General features: G+C 46.9%; 1 protein-coding gene across 3 annotated transcripts in view; it reads left to right on the forward strand.

Moving 5' to 3' along the window:
* The window catches only part of PPP4R4 (protein phosphatase 4 regulatory subunit 4), a 1,234,696-nt gene that overhangs the window by 607,425 nt on the left and 606,550 nt on the right, over positions 1 to 20,721 (forward strand). For all 3 annotated transcript variants that reach the window (XM_069637985.1, XM_069637983.1, XM_069637984.1), the window contains exon 8: positions 2,562 to 2,683. In XM_069637985.1, coding sequence (XP_069494086.1) covers positions 2,562 to 2,683 — 122 coding nt within the window. The remainder of the gene's footprint in view (positions 1 to 2,561; positions 2,684 to 20,721) is intronic.

A 20,721-nucleotide genomic window follows, 5' to 3' on the forward strand; every position in this document is an offset into this window, starting at 1 on the left:
GTTTGGGGTGTCACTAACAGGCGCCAGCCTTTAATGTGTTCAGTAAATAGTACATTTCACACCTGTGTGGTGATGTTAGTATGTGTTTCCTTTTAGTGTGTCCCTTGTTTGTTCATTGTTCTTATGTTTTTGGCCCTGACTTTTTGGGGTTCTTGTTGTCGTTGTTCGTGTTTTTATTTCATGTTTTTATGAGATACAGACTCTGGCAGAAGCAGTTCTGCGTCTACCATTGGCATACTGCACACAGTGGTGCACATACGTATAACACATCCAGCCAACCAGAACTTGAAGTAGATAATAGTACTCATGGGTCCAGAGGTTATTCAAACTCCTACGCCCATCAGCCCTCCCATTGAATTTCCTGTGTAGGGCTGTTGGGCGTGGCGTGTTAGTGGAAAACATTTGGCGAGTGCTGAGAAATAAATGACATTTGGGGGTGGGGGGGCAATACGTTGTGGGAGTTGTGGTGTGTTCCTCTACAGTACATTAGAGCTAAGGTACATCAGAGATTTATCTCATGAGCTCCTGCTATCAGACAGGGAGCACTGCTTTTCGAGTTCTCCTTCTTGTTTTACACCCCCACATCCTAAAGCTTCACCTCCCTGATAATGGCCAATAAGTATGGCTGGCACAAGTGTCTAGGATTGATGCTGGTACGTTGGTTAGAGGAAGAGTTAACCTCGCATTTTGGTGCTGGACTGTACTTGTGAGTGGGAGCAGACTGATAAGCAAATGGATATTTCTCCTCTCTGAAACGTACAGTGAGATTGATACGTAAAAACAATTTGTAGGTCATTTTTCTCTTTTGCCCTTCCTTTGTGCAGTTTTCCTTGTTGCCGTTTTTACCAAATCTTTTTTAAATGATTAAATAGGGCGTTTCCCCTCTCCCGCCACCGCAAGCCCCCCCTCACACACACACACACATATCATATATTTATTTTTTTAAACAGTGAAAAGAACGAGGAAAACTGCATGAAGAAAGTAGAAACGAGAAAAGGGGCCTTGAGAAATAAACATATTTAAGCAGGTAATGCCCCGGGGCCCATAGTTAAGGAAGGTAATGCCCCATGGCAAGGGGCTTATTGCTATTAGTACTCGGTCCTCAAGACCGGGGTACTAATAGAATTCTTTTTCTATTACGAAACGCTGCAGAAAAAAGTCACACAAAATGGCTGCCAGAGGAAGGGAAAACAGAGTCCGTTTTCTCTTTTCATTTTAGCCATCGGGGGCGAACGCGCTGGGGACAATGTTACCTGTGCGTTTGCTCTCAAACGGAGCAAAAAGAAGGTAAGAGGGGCTGAGAGGCCAGGGAGGGAAGGGGATTGTTTGGTGGGGGGGAAATAAATACCTGAATCCCCGGCGGTGGAGGATGTCAGCCTCCAGCCGCGTGGTGGCTCGGAGCAGGAATTACCCTGTTCTGAGCCTCCTCATTGGCTGAGTGGCTGCCACACCCTCCCGCCGGGGATGTGAAGGAAGCTTAAGCTTCGAGGGATTCTGCATCGGGTAAAGCCCCGGCGAGAGCCAATCAGATTGCGTTTAACAATCTGATTGTCTCTCGCCGGGTACTAATATGGCAAAACGTAGTTCTAGTCCAAGGTTGTGCAACTCCAGGCCTCGAGGGCCAGATCTATGTCGGATTTTCATGATGCCTCTCATTAATATTTGAGATAAATTTGTCTGCAAAGATTCTAAATGTATGCACATTTTTCCTCATGAATATTAATGATGGATATCATGAAAACCTATCAGGTTTCTGGCCCTCGAGGCCTGGCCTAGTCTCTCATGAGTGGGAACAAACCCATGAAACAGATTCTTTGGCCATGTTCAGTCTAATCCGTGGGGCTCCTGCATTTTTGTATGTTTCGTGCTGTCCTCCCTCCTCTGGGTTTTGTTCTGCTTTGGGCTTCGAGGACCCTGAGGGAGGAAGGGGTGCTGTAGAAGGTAAGGTTTGTTCTGAGGTACTAGTTCTATCCTCCCACAGATTCCTTACTGGGACTCTCATGCCTCTGCAGTCATCTCCAGCTGGTCTATGGTCCCTCGGCTGCTGAGTGCTAGGGAAAAAGATGGAGTTGGGGCCATGAGGCACGGCCAGCTACCTATTAACTGCCCTATATGTTAATGTCTGTCTTCATGGGCAATGAGTGGATCTGAGCTTCACCCCCTGGTGCCAGAAACCGCTATTGGCACCTGCTGGGGAAGATGGATGGAAGATTAGAAATCATTGGGAGGAAAGACTAGTCCACCTGGAAGGACATTACTGACAGGTAAGTAATGTATCCTTTTGCACAGCATAACGTGTTTGCAGGATTCTCTTTATCTCTGATTTTAGTACCCTTAGGACATGTTTTATGCATGATATGCAGTTTCCTGGGCAGCTCCCATGAACATAAGCAGTGAGCAGTGCTTAGAGTGAAGCCTATCATTCAAAGAGCTATTTTCCCTGCTTATTATCTCTTTAGCCTGGCAATGTGGACTGGTACATTGGCATTCGACTGGGCAAAGAGCCGTACAGTCTTGACATACTCTGGTGTTTTGCCCTAACTATTCTCTTTGTTGTGCAGGACAGAACTCACAAAAACAGTGGTGCTGCCTGAGTTAGTAGAGCTAGCCCGAGATGAAGGCAGCAGCGTGCGGCTTGCTGCATTCGAGACGATGGTTAATTTGCTTATAATGCTCGACCACGGTGAGTTCCCTGCTATTTAGTGATTGCTTTCAATGCATCTTTCTTATAGAGCCTGCAACACCTATGGGAGGGGGAGTTGATCAGTGTGCAGCGTTTTCGTCATAGCATAATGTCTACTAGGGGTGGGGTTCACGAATGTGTCAATGTATTCCAGTATCGTAGAGCAAACCTTGCTGCACCCCAAGTAATCACCTATCACCTCAAAAGAAGAGATTCCGCTAGTTTCATGCTCCTGTGTCTGTAACAGCATGCATCGTTAATAGTTCATGCGTGGCAGCCAACATTCCTTGAGCATGCCTGTTTCCGCAGTGTTATGACAGCTTATTGGACATATTACTTAAGCGCCCACTGTGATGACCAGCCACAAGCCGCAGAGCCTGGTTAGAAGGCTACCCCTAGTTTGCTACAGTCCACTGGCAATTAGCATGACGTCTACATCAATGGTGCCTATGGCCTGTGGGGGCTGGCGGGCAGACCCATCTGATGGAGAGTGCCGTATTGTTGATCAGGTCCATGTGAAGCCAACTGTGGGGGTTTAGAGGGTGGGGTGGGTACAGTGTGCACAGCTCTGATTCTTCTCTGCTCGTGCACACTGCTTGGATGTTGCTGGGCATCATGTATGTTTTTTTTACAGATTCTCATAAAGTGATGATTCCTCTGCTGATGCTGGATCACTGGTCTAGGCCACACACGGGGGTGTTGCCAGGTCTGGAAAAGATCCGGGGCTACGCCAATGTCGGGACTGCCTGGACGCAGGGCTAGCTAGCCTTTTGGTGGTAGCCCCTGAGCTTCTATCCAGGGTTACAACCAAAAGACCCGGGGCTATAGCCCCCACAGCACCCACCCCTAGCAATGCCTCTGACCTCACCATCGCTATTAAGCATTTATGAATGAATCTCATACATTGACAGGACGCTGCGAGGATGGAAGGCGGGGCGAGTCGAGTCTGTGAATTTCTGCGCAGTATTGGCCACACCAGTATTGCAATGCTTTCAAGAAGCATTGCTAATCCAAACATTAAGACCAATTACATGGCACACGTTTTCCCAAATAGGATCTATGATGAAGTAATCTACTAAATCAATTCTTTTTTTAATCTCTTTGACACCTTTAGGCAATGCGGCGTCTAGACCCCATGTTATGTTAAGATCAGCAGCATTGTAATTTCAGAGTGCCTATGCTTGTCCGTGGAGGGCGCACTGTGCCCCGGTCTACGGGTATCCGGCCTGATGTCATGAAGAATGTATGAGACCAACACATTGCGGACGGTGTATTTCCCTTTAATAGCCATATTGCAGGGTCTTTTAACATTTCACCCTCTGCTTGCGAGAAATTTCGATTTGTTGTCATGCTAGACTTTTTTTCTAATCACCTTTCTCTTCTCTTCGTACATTTTCATTCAACTGTTAAGTGCAATCTTTATTTGATACAGGTTATTAAACCATTCTCAATAAATCTTTCATAAAACATCATGCTCTCTTGGATCATCAAACGTTTAAGCAGCGTATCGCAGTTTTCAACATATTTTTTGCCTCTTTTAGTTCAAATTTGTACTTGGCATAGAAAACATGTTTCTATAATCAAAAGGATATAATGTCACTAACCCACAAGACGTGGTCAATTCTCGATCCAAACCCCACATTGAGGCTCCTTGCCTACTTTGTTATTTCGTTATCCATAAGGTACTACAAAGTACCCTTTTTGAATTTGCTGGTGTATATAAAATATGTAAAAAAGCTACTGAATGATAAGCATTAAGTTGATACCAAGCCAAATTCAAGTCGTCTGGCTTGAATTGATGTTGACTTAGGAAGGCCCAAAAGCTTTTTCCATAACAAACGTTAAAAGGTACCAACATTAAATGTAACTTTGTGATTCCAGATTTTGCTTCCATATAAAACCATTTCCATGCACTTTAACTATTGATGACAAAAATGAAGACTCCTGTTATGGATCAATATTGTGTTTCAAGTTTAAAATTACCTTTACATGCCATCATCATCTGTTCAGCATTCCTCTCTCAAGGCTGAGAAGCAGAATGGAACAGATCGAATCACATTGAGCCACCCTCTCTGCAGCTTGGTTACCCAGCAACCCTGTAGTCAGCATATGGCGCATGTGTGCTGCACACAGCTACCTTCTGCATTTAATTTTTTTTCAACAAACTTCAGACAATGGAGTGCCCGACCTCCGGAAGGTCGGGGGGGGGCACAATGGGAATGGATGAGAGGCACAAGGAGGGACAATTATTTGAACCACTGTCCTCCCCCCAGCTTTGCCACTGGCTCATTCTCTGCTCCCCCACCTCACAGCATGAAGTGTTGCCCTTCCTCTTATCTCCAGCTCTCTTGTTTCTCTCTCTGTTCAATATCCAACTCATAATACCCAAACTAACATTCTCCTCAGACTAATTTTTGTATCCCTCGCCAAATTCCAATTGTCATGCACCTTTGTGCGGAGAATCTGTGACATTCATATGGGAATGGACATTCAGTTATCAGTCCCATGATTAGACCACACGTTCCTTTTTGAGCGTAATCATGCATGTAAGGCACAAAAAGGCTGGTTGCTATCTTGGTGCCACATCAAATTGATATGACACGTGTCAATCCTGTGAACCCAGTTCAGCTGTGGAAGGGTTGTGTGTATTCCCCCAGCCAGTTTGAGCTTGCTGCTGCCAGCAAAACTTGTCACAATCCATGCCCCTGACCCCCTCAGGTATAACAGCCCCCTGGCAGCAGTGGGGCTAAAGCCCTTCACACTGGCCCCAAGGGCCTTAAAACTCCATCAGAAAGATAATGGAGTCGGTCCTGGCGCCTTTGGTGCCAGGCTCATTATCAGGAATAAAGCAATACCAGTTTTGGACCTTAATCCAACATAGATGCCTATTACACAGCTCAGTTCTTTAGAACCAAGCCATGCGGTCTAGTGTTTTGGGTGTGGCTGGGCCTGGAACTACTTTACCTGGGCTATTAAAACCACACACAAACAGCAGAACACGCTCTGCGTTATTCTGCACTCCTGCAGCGTAACGCTCACCGTGTCCAGCTCCTGCTCATCTGCTTCTCAGGCGGCCCGATCCTGAAGCCCTAGATCCGGATTCCATTAATAACCTGGAAGAACAAGAAGAGTATTAGCGAGCAAGAACACTTACCTGTGAAGTAACCGGTCTTGAATCCATCCTGCGCTTCGCTTACCGTGCCAATCTCTGGACTTTGCCGCAACCTGCAAAGGTAAAGAAACAAGGACAGCATTAATAACAATTCTTACCTGGGCAAGCAGCGAGTCCTGGCAGCACCCTGCGCTTCTCTTACCTCACCCATCTCCGGGTTTCACCGCAACCTGCAAGGGAGAAGGAACAAGGTCAGCATTAACAAAGCACTTACCTGGGCAAGCAACGCTTCGATCGCTCATCACTCCGGAACATCACCGCAACCTGTACAAAGAAGGGAAGAGAACACAGGTTAGCAATTAACACCAATAAACAGTGCAGCGCTCCGCACATCAATAATTCACCGTGGTCTTTGCCATCGGCACGGCAACTCCAAGATTGCAACAATCCCTGTGAAAAGAAAGAGACATTGTTAGGGAACAGCGTAGTGGAGCAAGATGCCGAGAAGACAGAGGAAACGGAGGGAAAGAAAGAGACAGAATAAAGACAGAAAAGACATTATAACTCACCTGGAAGACAGCAATCCGAGTCGGAGTCACAGTCGGTCTGGACCTGACATAAGGGCACACGGACCAATGAAGCAACTAGGTCCACGGAACGCCCGCACCAACCACGCGCCTCTGCACAGAGACGCAGGACGGAGAGTTCAACACACAAAAACCTAAGGGGAGCAATGACCCCAAGAGAGGGGAGTTGGACCAGAGGGAGGTGGGAGTCCACCCATCACAGAACCAGTATCTTAACCCTCCATTCTCTTGTTATAGGCACTACCCAACGTCTGGCACATAACCAAGCAGAGAGGGGTCCGGGATAGCGATTAGACCTCCATTCAGTATCGTTTGGCGCCTCTGTGGATATCAGGTGAGCGTAACAAAACTGTAGCCCTGGAGGATGCCTCTCTTTGATCCTTTGTGAGGGCAGGCAACAACCTCTGCATAAAGAGAGTCACTCCACAGGAATCTGTCCTGGGAACAGGAATCAAAGGGCACATCCGCTCACGAAACGAGAAGCCTCACACCAGGGTGCTGCATACCAAAAGGTCCTTTGATTCTTTTGAGAAGAAAAGGGGCAGGGTTAGTCTACACGAAAGGAGCTCCTGACCGTTGGAAGAAGGTTCCACCATCTTCTTTCAAGAAGGCCAAGAGGCCTCTGTCTTTCCTTCCTACCCACTCTGCATCCTGTAGGACAAAGCACTTTGGGTGTGATGTCAGCAGGCAAAGTCCACTTGTTCCAAGAACAGAGATTGGGCTACTAAAGCAGTCTAGCTTAAATCCATTCACCAGGAGGATTTTGCTTTTAATAGAAGGGGTCTCCCACTCCTTCTTTGAATCATCTCTGGATGTCAAACCTTCACGAAGATTTCGTTGGACCCTGTTGGGAGAGCAGCCCTTTCCTAAGTCCTCCAGTTGTCAGGTAATGGCAGGTGTTCCAAGACCAAGGCAAGCACTGTTCCCTAAATATCCACAGGGACCATTGGGGGGGAACTGCTGCTGGAGCAAGACCTACATGTGTGCCAGCCCCATCCTGCCCAGGACCTCATCATGCTGAAGCACCCCTGAAAGTGAGTGCCAGCCTACGGTATGTTTGGGAGTCCAAGAAAAGGACTCATCTTGTCCCTGAGACCCTGGAGTGGGCACTAACAGTACCCAAGAGCCAAGATTCCTGTAGTTTCATTGTTGAACCTCTGCAAACCATGATAAGAGCCTGTTTTACACGGGTTGAACCAACAGGCCCCTACAGGAGTTGCCTAAAGCAATCACAATCTTTGAACCACTGTCCCGCACCTTCGAACCTGTATGCTGATGCATCACGCCTTCTGAAAGCGCATCATTGCCTCGGCTCGAACAAAGAAGTACCACTGCACCTGCACTGCTCTAAACGCTGTTCGAACCTCCACCTTCTTCATTGCATAGTGAGACAGTGATCAAACCGACCCTGGCTTTCTTCAAGAACTGAGTCCTTTGAGCACTCATATCGAACCAACTCACGTGCGCTTCACTGTCATTATCCCGTCTGCCTTCTAAACTTGACCACCGAACTGAACCGGGTGACCTCCATGATCTGCATTGCTTGAGTACATTTTTGAACTGCAGCCTTTTTCAGTTGAACCCCGCATGACATCTGCTTGCCACTGGACCACCGTGATGGTAATGTTTCGAACCAATGAACAATGCCAAGAAGTCCACGGTTCTCGAACCGCCAAGAAACTGCAAGGGTATAATTACCTGATAACTCCTCCCTGGCCACGTTTGGGCACTAGAGACTGGCTAGGTCACATTAATCCTGTATCTTTTTGGAATGTTGTGTTTTTATTGCCTTTTCTTCCTCTGTTTCAATTAGTCAGAGTGCTGCATCTTTCTACTTTGCATATTCTGTGTTCTTTCTACGGGGTGGGGTGGGGTTGTAGTGTTTTCAATTGAGTTATTGTACATGGTGTGTTTAATTAAATAATATATGTCAATAGAACTTTGATTGGACACTCCCTTATTTTGCACTGTTATTCTTCGTTGTATGTGTTGCTATTGTTTACCCTTCACACCCCTCTTCAGAGTATAGCCTTCCCTCTGCCCACGTAACCACAAAAAGCGAAGGAGGTATGTAATTTAAATGTGCCTGTTTTACCTTTTATCTTTGTGTTGGCTCTTGGTTTGTAGAAGTGTGAGGCACTTTAGCCTCTACTCATCCCTGTACTCCTGCAGGGCAGAAGTTGATTTGTCACACTTACCCCACTGCTAAAACCTTCCCCTCGCCCCAACTTCTTTATGAGGAAAGGACTTTCATAATCAAAGGTCCCAAGAGGACTCTGGAAGGGCTTCTGTATGAAGCAAACTGATATTTAGTTTCCTCATTAACGTTGTGTAATTCCCTAGCTGCCTTGCGTGAACCCCATTATTCCCTGTAAGAATCTTAGAACGTCTTCAATTTGCCAGTCACCTTGGTCTTGCCTTGTGTCCCTCACTCTGTGCGCTCTGTGATACAATGTACAATAAGAGCTGCTAAAATGGTTGTCGGAGGCAACAATGTCTGTCTCAATTAACTAAAGCGATCATTTTATTTTCTTATTGTATCACTGGAATAAAAAAACTTTTTAATACTTAACTCTTTTTAATGCAGAAAAATATTCTGAAACACACAGCTTAGTTGATGATAATATAACTATCACACTTTTATTTAACTCGTCATGACTTTGTCACCTCGCTTCTTCGTCCTGTCATTGGGGAACAACTGAACACACCTCACTCAAGAATGATGTTCAACACAGTGCTTTACGGCTCTGACTTCCCAGTCACTCACAACGTGTTTTTTGTGCCTCGGGTTCAATGTCTTCATGGTTCGCTCCTTGGCTCGGATATTGCAGCCCTCTATCCGCAGGCCACCGCCCTGGGCTCCTGAATTGCCTACCAGGCAAAGAATCATTGAGTCTAACCTGCACTAGGGGATATTGCAAACAATTCCCAGCAGGAATAGCTCACCCCTACAGCCCTTTTTTGGGTTGTTTTCAAATTCACTGTATTTGGACCCCGAGCCATGGATCACTGTTGAAGGCTTGTGCCAGTTGCATGCTCAGGCCTGCTCGGCTTTCCGAGGTGCACTGTTTGGCACTTAGGTAGGCACCCACTGCAAGCTCTGGTGATTCTTCTGTTCCTCACAAGTCACTGGTCTTAACAAGTTCCTGACTTTACCTCTCCGCAGTTCCTTTTCTTTCAAGATCATCTGGCCTTTGGCAGGACCTGCCTTGTAGACCAAAGAAAGCTTTTAAAGGTGTCTCTAGAGCTGGGGTGCAAAGCCCAGCAATATGCGTACTTTCCTTCTTTTTGCGGTTTCCTCACTTGCACAAGCTTTCAACCTCTACTACCGATCTCCCACACTGCCCGTCTCCTTCTGTCACTTTTATACTGGGCTAGAACCCTTGGTTGACCCAATAAAGCCTGTGATTGGCTGGTTAATTCTCTAATTAGCATGTGGGGCACTGGATTGGTGAGCTCGTCCATTTTTCCACTTACTCCTCATGTGTTTTCCCCCTTTATTACTCGTATGTGGAACCCTGGCTTCAAAGTTGGTTATCTATAGGAGTCAATGGGAGCTTGCAGGCTGAGGGTTTAAAGACAGCGCCACCATCTTGGAGAAAGATGGCGGCTCCATGGCTCCTCCATCATATACCCTGTGTCTCCTGTACAGCATCTATCACTAAGGTACTCCTTTAACAAGGTTCACAAGTGTTGTGGTTCCTCTCTGGTTCCCAATGAGCTGCTCGTTCCCCTAGATTCTATGTTCAGTGTGAGCCTGCCACTCCCTTTCCTGTAAAGAAATCTGGGCCTGGCTTTGGCCCCTGGACTGCCTGCAGCCATCTTGGTTGCCCTTCTTTTATTCTCTCCATATATTAGTCACCTTAATGAAGTACCTTTTTATAGCAGCCGAGGGAGTGAAGAGTGTCTCAGTGGCTTCAACTGTACAAGCCTCTAAAGGTTGCCTACCAGCAGGTGGTTGCCGCTGCCCCCACCCCCCCACCCCCCAAGCTCCTGGTCCCCACTTCCTGCCCGTGACCGGCGACTTTGTCACCCTGCCCAAATTAATCCACACTGAACCTGAATTTGTCGGTTGCATAGACAGCAGTGAATCAAGCAAGGCAGTCGCTGAACATACCAGCCAATGTAGGATAGCTACTGGGAGTCATTATAACGGGTTGCTAGCTTTCTCTTTTGATTTTACTTTCATCACAGTAAAAGGTTTTTTAGGTAAAGATTGCTATTATGTACACGAGGAAGCACATTCTTGTAAAATACATGTAATTGGAAAGCAACATCTATCGACCCTACTTTCTCACAGCATTTCTTTGATCTGCGTTCCCTCATAGTCTGATTACAGCTTTGCAGAACATTCAGAGGCTTGTCATACTTTACAAAATGCCTTAGCCACATTTTTTTCTGCTACAAGACCGCGGTCTTAATGTTCTCTCTTGCTAATGGTGTTTAGGCTATGCACACATGTCATCTCTGAGACAGTCGATATGAAAGGCAGCTGTCCTGCACCTGAAGCACGAGGCCAGATGAAGACACTAGGCTGTGTTTTTGTTAATGCTTGTGCCCCTACATCTGCATATTGGCTGGCACGTGAGCTTGTAGGATGGTCACTTAGTTAAACTAAAAAGATTAGAAAACCTTCTAATTCCAGTTATTTATTCTCTCAATTGGTCCCCAGTAGCCAAATGCTGCACTTGGTTAAATGAAGTCTAATTGTGCTTAAAAAGGGGAAAATAAGGTTCTGTATGATATGCATATGTCCACACACCCTTATTTGTGCCCCTGTTATAAGCTATCTGTACTGGTTACAAATCTGTTGAGCTCAAAAAAGTATACTTAATAAAAAGAAATTCTGAGCCAAGGGTGACAGAAATGTGCATTTGGAGTTTTTTTTTTAAAAAAACATTTTTTATTTCAATGTATCGCAGTTGTCACAAAACGAAAAAAAAGAACACTTCCGTACGCTGTTCCATTCAATCATAAGGCCAACGTAGACACAGATGATGCAAACGTAACACTAAGCAACCCCAAGCATTTTCAATTCAAGTCTTCTCTAAGAAGGTGATCCTCTGGTGCGTCGGCCCATGTGAATGCCTCCCAAACACATGACGAGCTCCATACTGTGAAACCCGTGTTACAATGGGCATCTTCCCTGATTACTCCAGGAGTATTTTTACCCGTGTTACAATGGGCATCTTCCCCGATTACTCCAGGAGTATTTTTACCCGTGTTACAATGGGCATCTTCCCCGATTACTCCAGGAGTATTTTTACCCGTGTTACAATGGGCATCTTCCCCGATTACTCCAGGAGTATTTTTACCCGTGTTACAATGGGCATCTTCCCCGATTACTCCAGGAGTATTTTTACCCGTGTTACAATGTGCATCTTCCCTGATTACTCCAGGAGTATTTTTACCCGTGTTACAATGGGCATCTTCCCTGATTACTCCGGGAGTATTTTTACCCGTGTTACAATGGGCATCTTCCCTGATTACTCCAGGAGTATTTTTCAGGCCTATTTTGTGTGACTCTTTAGTCTGTGCCCTCCACCTTCCATACAAGGCGCGCCCTTTGCACATCTGAGCAACATAATAAACCTACTCAAGTTTCTTTGCCTTAGCATCCACTTTGCTCCTTTCCAGAAATCTTTTAACTTTGTTGTTAAACTCACCAATTTCCCGCTGCTCCAGCAGGTATAACCACTCACAGTATTCAAGAGCAACCATGGGATTGTGGGGAGACTGGCGTTAGAATGAGGCCTTGGTCCTGCAGAAAAAAAGTATCTTGCTTGTACTCTATATGCAGGCATCATGAATTCTTTAAAATTAGGCTAGATCTGCACGATGAGTACGTTAGTTTACCTTCTCGACGCAAGAGAAATGCACTCAACCCATGGTGACGGTGACAAACATTTTACCAGTGCTTTCTGTAAAATCGTGCAAGTCACAATAAGCCTACCTCATGTTTGCAACACTGCTGCCATGTAGAGGCGGGCGACGAAAGTGAAACTTTTAAACAAAAAGTCAAACAAAAGTTTCAAACATCCCAGAATGTCATTGTACTCACCAGCAAGGTTGAGCACCATGCAAATGGTGCTCGACCTCCATGAAAACTCCTCGACTATGCGTGTGATCGAGTACATTTTGCGACTAGACCTGCATTTGTTTTTCTTTTTTTATTACTATGCAATTGGTACTTTGTTTCTAACTTACTCACATTAATACTCCTCTTCTTGGGTCTTTTAGCAACAGCCTAAGATGGCTGGCACTAGAGAAACTTGATAATCTTCATAATAAATATTTCCTTGATGTTATAACACAGCACACTTGTTTTATGTGTTTACTATCACACTCGCTCCTTTCAGTTACCAGCTCAAAACAAGCCTCTGTTGACTATTGGCATGTTGATTATTGGAGAACTATATGTACATTTACTGGAGAACCCCTTATTGCTTTGAGCAAAGAAAGGCTTGGATTTAAAACGTCCTACCTTTTTGAAAAACTGCAACTTTCTCCACCACAGGTGCACATACATAGACCTGATATAGTCTCATGTGGTGTCTCAAAATGATCACCATATGGACAAAGGACGTAGGCGCATGCGGCCTTATGTTCATTTAAATTGGGAACTCTTGCAGGAGCTACTGGGGTTACTGTGGCATGGGGAATGGTAACTGCAGATGCCCCAGTGGAGTCCCACATTTGAGCTTAAAAGCAATAGGGGACCTGGGACTTTCTCCACCAGGTTTAAAATTCAAAGCTGGTGGGAGAGAAGGAATACTTTGAAAATCAAAGTTTACTCTTCTGCAATGTCCATCTCAAACTAGAGCCTATGCTCTGCTGCATATAACGTGAATGTTAATGTTATCAATGTGTTGGCTACAAGAAAACCTCCCTGGGCTGTGCCAGTTTGTCACGGGCCACATCCCCAAATGTATATTTGCTTGAGCCACATGTGATGAGCATCACGTGACAGATGGGTGACGAACGGAGAAGCTGATGGATGGCCATTTTGGTAAAGTTATATCAAAATGACGTGCCATTCGGCGTTATGGGAGTATCACGTGGTTTCTAGAAGTTGCAGGAATGGCCTATTATGGCTCTGCCATCTCAGGACTTTTAATACATTTATTATTGGACTTTGAGCATGGGCCAGCATTAGTTTACTCTCAAGGGCAAGTTCTAATGGGAAAAGGGCTCCAACGTTGTGCTCGTCTTACCCAGCGGAAATGTGATGGCTTGGTCCATTTTCCTGAGCTGCATGAAGTGCATAGATTGTGACTGTGGTGGTCTTAGATTATGAGTTGGTAGGGAAACCACTCTGAGCGCATACGCTACAATGATGAATTCTGTCAGACATGAGCCTTTGCAATACCATTCCTAAGCTGGTAGGTGGGCTCTTCAGAGTAGAAGAGTCTAGTGGGTCTGGGGAGCAAAAGGATCTTCTTGGGGAATGTATATATCCTCCACCAGGGACATGAGGCCAACCGCACTTAAGTTCTATTTCTTGTTTTTGCCAGAAGTGATGGTTAGAGCTTGAACAAAACATTCTTGACTATTCTTCACATCAGTTACGTTTTGCGAAGGACAAACAATCTGGTCCCAGAATAGCATAGAAATATCTCTCATCTGTGTTTTGCTATTTTTGTACTTTCTGTGCCGTATATTAAATTGCTTCCTCTTCACTCTGCGCTACACTTTCTTACCCAGCTCCCTGCAACTAGACTTCTGAATGCATGGCCATGCTCACAGTCTCCCGAGCCAGTGGCTGCCTAAATAATCTCTAAATGTGGGTCAGTGCTCCAATTAACATCTGCAAAGATCATCGAGAGGTGATATGCAATGGTCTCTGTCTGACAGACTGCTCCCCTAGCTCCTGACCACATTCTATTTCTCCCTATATGACTCCCTGCTCACTGTGCTCAGCGAGGCACAGCTTCACCTCACTGATAAGGCCCAACAAGGCTGAAACACGTGTATGGGGTTGCTGGTGGTACTCTTGTTCAGAGAGGAATTGCCATAGCATTTCGGTGCTGGACTGCCCATGTGGCGGTACAAAAACTGAAATGCAAATGGATATTTCCCATCTGTGAAAGGTACAGTGAGCAAAAAGCGTGTGCTGCAAACTCTAATCTCAGAACAGGCTATCATGCCATGTTCTTTCTGGAGAGGAGCGCCTGCTACCTTTTTTGTCTCTCGCCTGAAAGCTCATCTTGTCTGGAAGCCTGGAGGAGCAGGAGCTCTCTCCACCCACTGCAGGAGCAGTAGGAAACTGGATCGCTGCCCGTTCACCCATCCAGTTGAAAGGTAGGCCATATGCCTCCCCTAGCTGCATTCCTGAACCCTGCAACGTGAATGCTTATTTTTTCAAAATCACGGCGATATAATTAATTATATCCGTGCCGCTCGTTGGATTGGCCCAGCTGCCCCTCTTGCACCAGGATTTGCCCCATATCTGCCCTGGAGGGTACAAGCCTCCATTACAAGCCACGAGGCTTGCCACCTTCCAAGATGGCCGTCCGCCATCCATACAGCCACCCATCCGGCCCCTCAGCTCTGCGTGCGCTGTGATTGGCTCATCTCACGATTTACAGCCAACCACAAGCCGGCAGGCTGGGAGCCGGCCCACGTTCTAAGGCACACGATCGAAGGCGCAGTGCCTGTCTCTCGCCTGTCTACTCCGGCGAGCCCAAGGCCATACCCCCTACCCCTGCCAGGCCGTCCTTCAAATTTAACAGGGTAAGCGTGCCGCTCTCCCCTACAACTTGACAATTCGCCTATATACAGTGTCCTGAACTGCTCCCCAACTATCACGGAACTGCTGCACGTGCATCACCTAACTCTGTCACCGATGTGCTCAGCATCTACTAAATAGCCGAATTGAAATTGCCATTTTCTGCACCTTGTCAGCCATTTCAAACCTAGCCTATGCCTGCCTTGCTGTAGCTTAGCTGAAATTGCCATTTTCTGCACCCTGTTAGCCATTTCGAATTTAGCCTATGCCTGCCTTGCTGTAGCCTAACTGAAATTGCCATTTTCTGCACCCTGCTAGCCATTTCGAATTTAGCCTATGCCTGCCTTGCTGCAGCTGAATTGTAATTGCCCATTCTTTGCATAATAATTAAGCAGCTTAGCCAACGCTGCATTTCCAACTATGCTCCCTTGGCTCATCGTCACCATGTTCCCTTTTTGCTTCATGAACAATAGCACTCAATGTAGCGGCAACAGCTACATACCATACAATAACGGACTAGCTAAACTCGGTTGCCCTTGGCACCATCCCATCCCCTGCCCTACACCCTTCCTACCCCCCTTCCACCATTCCCACACATCATCCACCATCACCACACTGCTAAAGTTAGTGCCTCACCAACTAACACCCCTCCCAACATTACCAAAGATGACCTCACTCCTACTAACCCTAACCCCACCAAACCATTAGGATACCGCCCCACAACCAACCCCACCCTCTCTGACCGTAACAATAGACTCGGAGCTAGACTCCATACCACATCCAGCAAGCCACCTGCCATACCCATGGCCAAGGCCACTATCAAGAATAGCGCTAATGCCACCAACACGGCATCTCTAAAAGGAGCACTACTCAATGTTAGATCATTAGTAGCTCACCCCACTGAAATCGCTGACATCCTCTCAGCAGACCTGGACTTCCTTGCTACTACAGAAACATGGCTACATAAAGCAGCAGGACCAAACCTTACTCTTGCCATTCCCGACAACTACTCCATCCTCAGAGCGGACAGACCCAATGCTCGCGGAGGAGGTGTAGCAGTCATATTCAAATCCTCACTGGACCTCAGACCCATCACTCCCCCCACCCCCCACTAAAATCCTGCAAACACCTCACCATCAAACTGCAAACTACCCCTAAGAGCACAATTACTTTGCAACTAATATACAGACCACCAAGCCCCACAGGCTCCTTCGAGGAAGACATTACCACCCTCATAGCAGAGAACTCTAAGCCTCACTCCCAAAATATCATTCTAGGAGACTTTAATCTAGGGTACAACGACCCCAACGACACTCCAGCCGCCTCCTTGGCGAACGCCCTATCTGAGCATGACTTTACTCAAGTCATTACACTACCCACCCACCAGAAAGGTAGAACTATCGATTGGGTCGCAGCCCAGAACTGCAATATCACCTGCAAAGCCCCACAACCTCTTGTATGGACTGACCATTCCCTCATACTATTCGACATTAACCATAACAACTCTAACCCCAAGCAGCGTCCTCACGCACCGGCTTGCCTGACTAGAAACAAGCGCAACATGACTGCGGAGACCCTCACACCACTGATTCTCCCACTCCTAAACACACTCCCAGCCACCACTGACCTTAACTTCCTAGTCAACGCCTATAATGATGCCCTAACTAATGCCATTGATACCGTTGCCCCACTAAAGCTACGCAAAGGTAAACCTAGAGCTCACCTGAACTCTTGGTACACACCGAAACTCAAAACCCTTAGAAAAAAGAAAGCCAAGATGGAATCCCTATGGAAAACTAATCCCTCAGCAGAAAACAAATCCAATCTCATGACCATCTCCACCCACTACAAGAAAGAGATAATCCGCACAAAAAAGGAAGCCTATAATGTTACAATAAACAATGCACAATCCTCTGCCAAAGAACTCTTCACAATTCTGAAGGAATTAGAAAATCCTAACTGGAAGAGTGGAGTTTTACCGAGGTTGTGGAAGAGAGCGATTGTGGTAGCGATTTTGAAGAGTGGCAAGGTCCCGACGGAGTGTAAGTCATATAGGCCGATTGCGCTGACTGTCGTGTTGTGTAAGGTTATGGAACGGATGGTAGTTGAGCGCTTGGGGTTCTATTTGGAGTCGAATGGGAGTCTGAGCGATTTTCAGAGTGGGTTCAGGAAGAATCGGTCAGTGGCAGATCCGTTAGTGAGGTTGGTGACTGGAGCGGAGGAGGCGTTGTGTGATGGGGAGATGGTGGGGGCGTTCTTTTGGGATTTGGAGAAGGCGTATGATATGGTGTTGAAGAATGGGTTGCTGGTGAGACTGTTGGAGATGGGTGTGAAGGGGAGGATGTTTCGGTGTATTAAGGCGTTTTTGGCTGACAGGACCTTTCAGGTGAGAGTGAGGGGGGTGTTGTCTGAAGTTTGGAAGATGGAGAATGGGACACCGCAGGGGAGTGTGATTAGTGTGATGCTGTTTAATGTGATGGTGGACGGGTTGATTCGAGCCTTGGAGGGTTTCGGGTGTCGGGTGGATTTCTTTGCAGATGATGGTGTGGTATGGGTAAGAGGGCGGAGTTTTTTGTTGGTGCAGAATCGGTTGCAAGCTGCGATAGTGCGTATGGAGGAGTGGTGGTGTGGGAAATGGGGCTTTTCGATGTCTGTGGATAAAAGCGTGAGTATAGTTTTCTCAAGGAGAAGAGTGCAGCAAGGGTTGGACTTGGTTTTGAAAGGTGAGAGGGTGAAAAGCGTGGAAGAGTTTCGGTACTTGGGGGTGATTTTGGATAGGAAGTTAAACTGGAATTTGCAGGTGAATGGAATGGTGGATAAGAGCAAACAAAGGTTGAATTTGTTGCGGGCGGTGACTGGGAAAGAGTGGGGTGCTCAGCAGAAGTGTCTACGAATGTTGTATAAGGGGTTGATTTTGAGTGTGATGGATTTTGGATGTCAGGTGTCAGTGGGTTTCACGGCAAGTCAGAAGTTGCGGTTGGACAGGGTTCAGGCAAGGGCATTGAGGGTGTGTTCGGGTGTGATGAGGTCCTCTCCAGCAAATGCGGTTCAGGTGCTTGTGGGGGAGATGCCGTTGGGGTTGAGGAGGGATGCGTTGAATATGAGATGGTGGGTGAAGTGCAGTGCGAAGAGTGTGGCTCATCCGGTGCGTGAATGTTTGAAGTATAATTGGAGGTTTGATTATTATAGGGACCGGTGGAGGAGGAAGGGGGGCACTTTTGGGTTTCACATGTGGGAAAAGGGAGTGCAGTGGGGTGTGGGCAATTTGATGACTGTGACGGATACGGATTTGGAGAGATGGCCGAGGTGGATGATGGGGTCTCCAAAGGTGTTTTTGGAGTTAGCGAATGTGGTGTCGAAGAAGAGAGGATTGCGGGGCGAGATCAAAGCTTTGGGTCATGCGTATGTGGCAGGAAAGGAAGGATGCAAGGTGTTTACGGATGGTTCGAAGGATCCTGTGTCTGGGAGAGTGGGTATGGTGTATTATCTGGAAAGCACTGGGGAGTATAAAGTGGGACGATTGACGAATGATGTGTCGATTTGTACGGCTGAGTTGGTGGCGATTGCATTGGCGATTGATAGGGTGTGCGAGTTGGGGTTAGAGAGGTGGTGATATTTTCAGATTCATTGAGTGGGTTGCAGGCGATTGTGGCGGGGGATGATGATAGGAAGGACGTGATTATGGACATCAGGAGGAAGATTGATCGGTGCGTGCATGGGGGAATGGATTTGGAGTTGGCGTGGGTCCCCAGTCGCAGTGGCATTTTGGGTAATGAGTTAGTGGATCTGGCGGCGGGTGAGGGTATGAGAAGGGGAGCGGTTAATGTGAGGTTACCTTTGAGTGTGGATGAGGTGAAGGCGGTGGTGGTGAGACGGGTCATGGATGAGTGACAGGAGAGGTGGGTGAGTGGGGTGAAGGGCAGTTGGATGTTTGGTGTTCGTGGGAAAGTGTCAGTGAAGGTGGATGCAGGGAGTCGGGGAGGGGGGAGGAGGTGATGCTGAATCGGTTGAGGATAGGGCATGCAGGACTGAATGTCTGTTTCAAGTGGGGAAGCGTGAGTCGAGGGATTGTGCGGTGTGTGGGGTGCCTGAGACTGTGGGACATTTTCTGCTTAGGTGTGAGAGACATGTTGAGGAGAGAGAATTGATGAGGGTTCGATTGTCTGCGCTGGGTGTGGCTGAGCTGAGTGGGAAGATTTTGCTGGGAGGTGACGGGGAGAGAGGCAGGAGGAGGAATAGTGTGATGTTGGATTTTGTGAGGCAAACGGGGCGGTGGGAGGAGTTGTGAGTTTATGTAAGCTAAGTATTGATTGGTGGGTCTGGTGCACATCATCCTTTAGGATGGGGAAGCGCCTGCGTGGGTCCGCCCATGCATCCGATAATTAAGAAGAAGAAGAAAATCCTAACCCTCCGACCGACACTTGCGTGAAAGACAAGCCATGGTGCACTAGCATCCAAAGTACCCTGGCCAACAAAATCACTGGCCTTCAAACTAAAATTGAGGCCAAACAACTACAACTCTCCAACAGCAACGCCTTCATACCCAGCACATCCGCCCCGACCAACAACACCTCCGGCTTCACATTCAAAACGGTCACTATACCTGAAGTCCAAAAAATTATAGCATCCCTCAAACCCTCTAATTGCAAAGGTGATAGTTGCCCCGCCAAGATCATCAAAGATGCTGCGAGAGACCTAGCCCCCTTCATCTCCAAACTAATAAACCTATCCTTCTCAACTAACTCTGTACCCAACAACCTGAAACAGTCATGGGTTCTCCCTCTTCTAAAAAAACAATCCCTTGACCCCGCCATTCCCACCAATTACAGGCCCATTACCACTGTCCCCTTCCTGCTAGAAATCCTCGACAGAGTTGCCTACCTGCAAATTCAAGACTACTTAGAGTCCAACCAATTGCTAGGCCTTTGTCATTCTGCCTTTCGTCCTCAACATGGAACAGAAACCGCCCTTGTTGACCTCAAAAGTCAGATTGATGACATCAAGGACAAAAGCAAAGCAGCTATCCTACTCCTCCTAGACCTCTCAGCAGCCTTCGACTTGGTTGACCACAAAATACTCTGCAACCACCTCTCATCTGCTGCCCACTTCTCCCCCCTGCTGTCCTATGGATTCAATCATTCTTAGCCAACAAAACCATGAGGGTTTTCTCACCTGTGACTGCAGCAGACCCCAACCCCATCACCTGTGGTGTCCCACAAGGGTCATGCATCTCCCCCACCCTCTATAATATCTTTACAAAACCCCTCTTTGATAAGTTGGACCATTTGGGTGTCACCTACACTAACTACGCAGATGACACCCAGATACTCCTCACCATTACTGGTAACTACGATACAGACTCCACCAGGATTAACAAAATCTTCTCCATCATTCAGGCATGGATGGCCACACACGGCCTCTGCCTGAATGATGAGAAGACTGAGCTCCTCCTGGTCGGATCCCCTCACAACCTACAGAAACTTAGCCCTGAGTATTCCAATTTGATCAAAGATAGCAACATCATCCCAGTCATTAAAAACGTGAAAACCTTAGGCTTCTACATTGACGCCAACACCAAGCTCTCCAAACAAGTTAACATGACCGCCTCTGC

Source organism: Ambystoma mexicanum, chromosome 14, assembly GCF_040938575.1.
Source record: "Ambystoma mexicanum isolate Mex_15411 chromosome 14, UKY_AmexF1_1, whole genome shotgun sequence".
Lineage (NCBI taxonomy): Eukaryota > Metazoa > Chordata > Amphibia > Caudata > Ambystomatidae > Ambystoma > Ambystoma mexicanum.